Consider the following 8,484-nt stretch of genomic DNA (forward strand, 5'->3'; position numbering starts at 1 on the left):
TTGAAACTGAATGCAGTAGTTGTCAGACAGTGGTTGAAAGATTTGGTGTTCAGCTGATTTCAGTTTTGGTTTAAATGTTTTGTGGAGGAGTGCATGGAAGAGTAAATTCACTGCTTACATTAATAGATAAAATAGTAGAATAGCATTTCAACAGATGATTATTATCAGAATATATCACCCAGCCCCTTTGTCCTCACTCTTTGACGCCTCATAATATGTCCTGTCAATTTACCCCTCTTGTAGTCAAAGTTGTGCCGTAATTTCCTCTTCCTCCTCTATTTAATTCCATACCTCTTCTTTAGTTACACGATCCTCATATCTAATCTTCAGCATTCTTATTGATCACCACGTTTTGAAAGCGTCCATTGTCTTCTTGACAGAACTGTTCATCGCCCACGTTTCACTTACATACAAGGCTGCACTCCTCACAAATACAGCACTCCACACAAATACCTTTGTAAAATAGTACCCAATCATTAGAATTTATATTCGATGTGAACAACTTTTCTTTTTCAGAACACTTTTCTTGCTATTCAGTCTTCATTTTATATCCTCTCTACTTCTACCTTCTCAATTACTGCTTCCCTTTCAAGTCATTTAAGTCTTAGAAATGCAGTTTGGTTTCTGTACAAGTTGTAGATAATCTAGTGGCCCTGTGTTTTATCTATGACATCTCCAGAGCTTCAAAGAATGTTTTAATTAAAATTGTCAAAACCTTTCTCTAAACAAGCAAATGCTATAAACACAGTTTCGCAGTTCTTCAGTGTGTCTACTTAGCTAAGTGGTAGGATCAGTATTGCCTTGCGTGTTCAGACATCTCACAGGAATCTAACATTGTGCTTATGTTAGTTTGTACAACCCCTCCCCCTCTCCTCTCTACAAATTCCTTCTACTTTCTAGCCTTCTCTTATTTGCTAAGTTCTGGCTTGCCAAATGAGTTCTTGACAGTTGCTTCTCCTTTGAGCAAAGTTTTCTTTGTTCTTTCTCATTTTCATTCCCCTGTTTTCCAAGTGCAAAATCGCGTTGCAATTTTGGACTTTCTGTCAACGTCATGTTTAGACATTTCTATTTCCCGTGGCCTACTTTATTTGCTGCATTTTTATATTTTTCCCTCTTGTCAAATTTAATATATCACGTTTTATTTAACGATTTCTACTGTACCTTCTTCCCGTTCACATACTCTGCTGTTTACACCACTTCTTCTCTCAAAGATATCCATTCGTATTCTAGCGGATTCCTTTCCCTGTTTCAGTCAGTCGTTGCATTATGGTAACTTTAAGATTATCGAAAAACTGTAGGTCTTGACTTATTCAAGTTCCATTTCCTTAATTTGTTACCGTTTACTGTCTCTTTAGTTGTAAACTGCAGCTCGTAACCAATAAAGTATTGTAGGTTTGCGCCTGCACCGGGAAATGTTTTATAATTTAAAATCTGGTTTCGAAAACTTTGTTCCAAATATGTATTATTCTTTCATGATTCTTAAGCAAGGTGCTGGCGATGATTACATTATGCTCTGTGCGAAATTCTATCAGTGGCTTCCACTTTCATCCCTTCCCCCAAGCCTTTGTGTTCTTAGTGTTTTCCTGTACCTGCTAATGTATCAGATTTTAAATTTTTGTCTCGTTTAACTATCTGAATAATCTCTTCTGTCGTACATTGTTTCAATGTGTTAGGAGATAGTGAACAATCATGAACGGTAGTCATGAAACCTGTTTATGGTTAAATGAGAAATCATGAATAATGACATATGTGAAACAGTACGTTGTACAGAAAATGAAAAATTCGTATGTCTTAACCCAACTTCGTCTTTCCTTCATGTAGGTGTAAGATATAGTTAATCAAACGCACCGGGCGTTTCAGTGAGTCCCTCCCCGTACCTCAGTGGCTGTCCGTCATTGGCTACCGCTAGCGTCTGCCGCTTCCAGGTGGGAACGCCAATTCCGCGAGCCGCCGCGTCAAAGCGGAAAACACTTGCCGCTGCCGTCGCCGCACGACGCGCTGCCGCGCTCTAGTGGGAACCGGCCTTAACAAGCGAAACGTACGCTCCTGCCGGCAGCCGATGCTCATCTTTCTCTCGACGGCAGCACTCACTTGCGTGTAGCAACGGCACTTCTGCTGCCATACACGCACCTCAAGTATTCTCGAGAAAACGAGGTTACGAAAAATAGGCAACTCATATGAGAACAATTGCGTCATCGCACGTGAGGTGAAATCGTTCGTCGACGTAGAGCTGGTCAACTTTGGTGACTTTACAGCGTGCAGTTTCACCTTTCATAGCATTTAGAATCGCAAAAGACAAAGACTCAGCAGAGTTTTACTTTGTGGAGAGTAACGTGGCCAATGACGTGCGAGATGGCTTTCTACGTCACTAACACAACATACGAGACGCCGTATTGGATTACATCGTTTGCAGTTGAATTCTGTATTTGACCGTTTTTATATTGTAACTTTTATCCTATGAAAAAAGGTTCAAATCTGTGTGAATTCTTAAGGGATCAAACTGCTGAGGTCATCGGTCCTTAGACTTACACACTACTTAAATCAAATATGCTAAGAACAACACACACACACACACACACACACACACACACACACACACACACACACACACGCGCAATTTTTTGTCCTATGAAAAAATGATGTTTCGCCGCAACTGCACGGTGAGGACCTCGCGAAAACGCAACTTTCTCGGTACAATTTGCGACAATTAAAGGTCATTTAATGACGTATAAGCTGTAGAAGTTGGTTTATTGGATATTGCGAATGCACAAGCGAACAGGGATCAACAAATTATCGCTGTCATTGCCTTATCCAGTCACAACACAAGACGCGCGGGATAGCCGTGCGGTCTCGGGCGTCTTGTCACGGTTCGCGTGCCCCCACCCCCCCCCCCTCCCCTCGGAGGTTCGGGTCCTCCCTCGGGCAAGGGTGCGCGTGTTGTCCTTAGCGTAAGTAAGTTTAAGTTAGATAAAGTAGTGTGTAAGCCTAGGGACCGACGATATCAGCAGTTTGGTCCCATAGTCGTTACCACAAATTTCCTATTTTACACAACACAATCAAATATTGTGTACGATTGTGTGCACAATCGCTTACATACGCACTTGCACGACAGCATCTCGCCGAGTCGTCTCATTCACGCAGGTGTTCCACAGGGCTCTGCACCCGGACCACTGTTGTGCATGCGCTACATGACGGACGAACCTCAAACTGAGCGGGAAGTTGCAATCAGTCTTTTAAGCTGACAACACCGCTGCATGAAGGCCTACACGATGCACTTATGACTGCGGCAGCTAACTAACAATGTCGCCGTGTGGGCAAGGAAATGGCGACTCTCATATAACACGCTGATAAAACTTATTCATTCACAAGGTGGTGGCCACAGCCTTACAGAAAGTAATGGTGCAGGCTGAACACGTGAACCAGTCCCCTACAGCCGGCTATTTGCGCACTGACGTGACACAAGCACGTTCTCTAGATCAGAGTTCAGGCATTCGGAGGACTATATAAGACTGTAGAGTTGGCAATACTGGAATATGCTGCTGCTGTATGGGGCAACACAGCGCAATGGGACGTAGCGATTCTGTCTGCAGTCACCACAGAACCGCGTCTTGAAACGTGCAGTAAAAGTACCTTTTTGGAGTCCTACTGAAAGCATCCACGTAATGGCTCGGATGCCGCTCCTCCGCTAGTGCTGCAAGAACTCGCAACGAGAAGCACCCCGCAACACAAAAATTTGTGCTCAGGACAAGATCCATCTGCCGCAGACAACGAAATGTCCCTATCTTCTGCACGTCTAGAGCTTCACTGCTCTACGATTCAGTGTTATACCTCAGTTATACATCCACCACGATTGTACCACTATCACTGTCATTATAATTATTAATCGTCATTCCTTTCCGGAGAATCATGCAGCTTTGGAGCGATACACGTGCTCAATGGAAGATTGTATAAAAGGAACAAGTTACGTGACAAGAACGCAGTACCGTCACTCTTCTGATCTGCTGCCATAACATGTTGCTCGGAACGCGGATTTTCCTACTAGCAGGAATTTTGCATCCGTGAACGGGGTATTCGTTTACCGACTTTCGGATTCAGATGTGATTATAATGACTGTTTTGCTGTTTCTGTGTTTTATTTATGTTAGTGGGCATAGGAGCTTGTATGAAAAAATTACAGACTAAATAGTACAATAAATTTTCTAAAACGCAGCGGAAGTAACGGAAAAAAATGCAGGTGGTCAAAGTTAGCATCTATTTGGGGATACAATGACTGGCCTATATTTTGCACCTGTAACTCTGGGGTAACAATGAACGGTGGTCAAAGTAGTCCTAAAACAGAAAAATCATGCACATGTCTTCAGAAATCGTAATATGATGGCAGCAGCTTACTTCTGAACAAAAAGTTTTGAGAATTAATCGAGTAACATACTTGATATAGTTGAAAACAGCGGTGGATTTTGCACAATCTGATTTCAACACATTTTCTAGTAAACAGTTATAAGTCACATCAGGTTCGCCTACTGTGGCGCAAGAAAATAAGCACTACATAACGCCAGTTTGCGTATACCGGTGGGACTTTACGACCAAACAGTATATACTAAACCCCCAACTGAGGGCCAGAAGAGAGCAGTAAGACTTTTCGTGTATGAGTGGTCAAAGTAACCACTGCAGTCAAAGCAGAGCTGGTTTACAGCATATCATACGCCCGGCCGGGCGTGGTGTGTTGTTTCTCTACTCGACGACTTTAGTGAAGGCGTTTTCCTACAGAGCGCATTGCGCAGTGTGCCAGTGCCTTGCGTCGGGTGTGACAGACCAACTGGTTCTGGACGATCTAATCAGGAAACCCAATAATTTCCGTTTCTTTTCTCCCACGCAATACGTCAATATCGTACAGTATAGTAACAGTTTCATAAAGGTAATGAGACCTTGGACACTCTTCCTAGACTGCACCTGTGGACTGAACACGACGTGGCGCAAAATTCCTGCTCCTAGAAAAACCCAGCCTAACGTCACTATTCGAACTCTTTCCATGTTTAGTAGGCTTGTAACTCGATTTCTGGAATAGCTCTGGTTTGCACATCGCACGGCAGCAGCATTTGTTACCTCTTAGTTCGTAGTACAGTAACGCGGAAGATGGGCAAAGTTGGTCGACCGTTGGTTGTACGGTCGCCTTCTTACCTTCCAACAACGTTATCTTTTCTGTACTGTAATAAGTGTAGAAAACACAGAGAGGGTGGGAATCTAATGTGAAAGGAGGTAAGCAACCATCCCTGGTAAATGACCATCGAAATTTCGAAACAGTGCTCAACGGTGATACCTGTTTAGTGAAGAACTGCCCCCTGTTTCGAATGGGCAAGTGAACCAGACAAAATGATAAGAAGAACATTAGACAAAAGTATTTCAGTCACATTTCTCAATTAAATTTGAGTTAGTCACGTTTTTTTGTACAATTATTTGAACCGAACAACAAGACGCTACGTATATGTTAACTTGGAAATGGTGGGAGCTACAATCTGAGAGAGAAAAAAGTTCATGTGCATTTATAACTGCAGGGTTCAAGAGCTGTCCTTTTTTAAGTTGCATAATTCGTATGAAGCTATATATCTATTTCACACCACTTTTGCAAAAATTTGAGAGAGGTTGAGAGAGCACATAGCGCGGAGTCCAGGTTTCTGTCTGCGCTTAAGCTGCCAGCCGGTTTGCGATATTTGTGGGTCTTAGTGGTATAGGCTTTTCAATACTCTGATACAGATCTGTGCTATACGCGATTTTCTTGTATTTTTTATTTTTTTCACAGCACCTCTAGCTATCGAGTACTTACGTTTTTGTACCTTCATCCAACGTCACATCTCTTTCGCTTAGGGTAATTGTAGACCAAACCAATTAAGTACCTAATTTGCGGTACTAAAGCCTACGATTCGATAACAGCATCACGCGAAATTGTCGATAATTTAGTGAACGTGATATTTGCACGCTTAAACATGGACGACATCTTTCCCGTTTCGTAAAATTTGCCAGCAGCAACAGTGACTGTGATGGCGACGGCAACGCGGAGAGACACCTGGCACCGGGAACGCTATCCGGCCAGAGGTTGCCGCACTTTGTGCAGGGAAGGGCTCCCTCAACAGCGCTCGCCCTCTTTCCTCCGTCCTACTCGGCTCTCCGCTTCCTTTCACTTGAAGACAAAATCAATTTCAGTGACGGCGGCCGCTGCAGTCTCCATGGCAACGGCGGCGGCGGCGGCGGCGGCGGCGGCGGCGGCGGTGCCCTCTGGAAACAAACGCGCAGCGCCCCCGCGGCTGCGTCTCAGACAACTGACAGTCTCCGCCCCTGTACCAGACCGCTCTGGGGAAACGATTCCTTGAATAAAAGGACCAGCCGAAGAACCACAGACCGGTGAAAGGTTCGGAATCTAAGAAATGCGCTCCGAGAGAGTTCGGGAAAAAAATGCAGAATCTGCAGTTCCTTTCGAAACCAAATAACGCTATTGCTGTAAAATATTTTCTTCTACTCACAACACTTGATCGGAATTATTTAGTGCCGAATACTGCAAATATTGAAGACATAACCGAAATATGTTCTTCCAACAGGTTCAATACGAACCGAAATAATGGGATTCTGCTGGTGGTCCTATGTGGTTTATGGCGCAGCTTCTTTTTTCTCGTATCGTAGGGTCCTGTACTTGTACCATTCATCGTGCCCAGGGTCGCAGCATCGTCGTGCTTCTCCCGGATGAAAAGCAAGAAGGCGTATTAACAACGAACAAGTATTGCTAATTTTCACTTTCTGGAAAAAATTTCATTTATTCGTCTACATTAACGTTATCTCATTCAGGGTAGCCACCATTAGATAATTTACACTTGTATTGTATGTTAACCGGGGCCCTAGAAACGACGAAGAGGATCCGTCCCCGCCGCAGCCGCAGTGGTCCACAACCCCACGACGACCACCGCAGTCCACTTCACCCCTCCGCCGCCCCACACCGTACCCAGAGTTATTGTGCGGTTCGGCCCCCGGTGGACCTCCCAGGGAACGTCTCACAGCAGACGAGTGTAACCCCTATGTTTGCGTGGTAGAGTGATGTTGGTGTACGCGTACGTGGAGAACTTGTTTGCGCAGTAATGGCCGACATAGTGTAACTGAGGCGGAATAAGGGGAACCAGCCCGCATTCGCCGAGGCAGATGGAAAACCACCTAAAAACCATCCACAGACTGGCCGGTTCACCGGACCTCGACACAAATCCGCCGGGCGGATTCGTGTTGGGGACCAGGCGCTCCTTCCCGCCCCGAAAGCCGTGCGTTAGACTGCACGGCCAACCGGGTGGGCTTATTTTACACTTACTTTCATACTTCAGGAACTCGATTTTTGGGATAGCACTTAGCATCATTACAGTGTTGTGTTTCGGCTAGAATTGACTAACAAGGAATGAAGTGTGAGCAGGTGCATGATCGTGGAGCAAAAGCCATGAATTGTTTCGCCAGAAATTCGGGCTTTTTTTTTTCGAAATTGTAGGAGTTCAAAACGATCGTTTACCTTTTCGCAAGAACTCATGATACACATGCCGTTAAAATCGAAACAAACAGTGAGCAGAATCCTCCCATTGAGAGCGTTTGCCGAGCTTTCTCCTGTCTTTGCGTTTCAGTGGGACGACTGAACTTTAATTTCATACACTAACAACCAAGGTTTCACAAAGTTGATATTTCTTTGTATAGCTCATAAAATAACAACTGCACCCTAATAACACATTTATCATTGTCGTCAGCAGCACATTTGTCGTGTGTCCGTTGTGCCTTTTTTTTTCATGGGCTCCATTCCACCCATCATAGGATCCCTCTTCCCGTAACAACGGGCTTGTATATTTGTAGTTTTCTCTTAACTCACAGTTTTCAGATTCTGTCTGTCATGCCGGCCGCGGTGGTCTAGCGGTTCTGGCGCTGCAGTCCGGAACTGCGGGACTGCTACGGTCGCAGGTTCGAATCCTGCCTCGGGCATGGGTGTGTGTGATGTCCTTAGGTTAGTTAGGTTTAAGTAGTTCTAAGTTCTAGGGGACTTATGACCTAAGATGTTGAGTCCCATAGTGCTCAGAGCCATTTTTCTGTCTGTCATGATCGCCGGAGCCTGTCCTGTCGTACGCTGTAGGACCATTCTTTGGTGCATCCGATCAGTCAACAATTTGGAAACGTAAACGTCCATTTTGCTCATGAATATGCTCCAGGTTATGCATGAAATCTCATAACCGAGTAGTATGAACTGAAAGCTGAAAATGACCGGTATACGAGGGCTATTTGGAAAGTAGGGTCTTATCGGTCGGAAAATGGGAACCACTGTGAAAATCAAAAATGTGTTATTCGCAACAGTTAGCTCCATCTTCCAATTACGTCTCTAGACAGTCGCCGCTCCGACTTAGACACTTGTAGTAGCCTTGTACCATTTTTCTATTATCATCGTCATAGAAGGCAGCCACCTGTGCTTTCTGTCAATTCT

General features: G+C 44.4%; 1 protein-coding gene across 1 annotated transcript in view; it reads left to right on the plus strand.

The window, feature by feature from the left end:
• The window catches only part of LOC124712469 (formin-like protein 14), a 55,682-nt gene extending 49,318 nt beyond the window's left edge, over nt 1–6,364 (plus strand). The window contains exons 4-5 of the mRNA XM_047242765.1: nt 1,926–2,011; nt 6,198–6,364. Of these exons, the coding sequence (XP_047098721.1) occupies nt 1,926–2,011; nt 6,198–6,364 (253 nt within the window). The remainder of the gene's footprint in view (nt 1–1,925; nt 2,012–6,197) is intronic.
• The last annotated feature ends 2,120 nt before the right edge of the window (nt 6,365–8,484 follow it).

The sequence above is a fragment of the Schistocerca piceifrons genome, chromosome 8, assembly GCF_021461385.2.
Source record: "Schistocerca piceifrons isolate TAMUIC-IGC-003096 chromosome 8, iqSchPice1.1, whole genome shotgun sequence".
NCBI lineage: Eukaryota > Metazoa > Arthropoda > Insecta > Orthoptera > Acrididae > Schistocerca > Schistocerca piceifrons.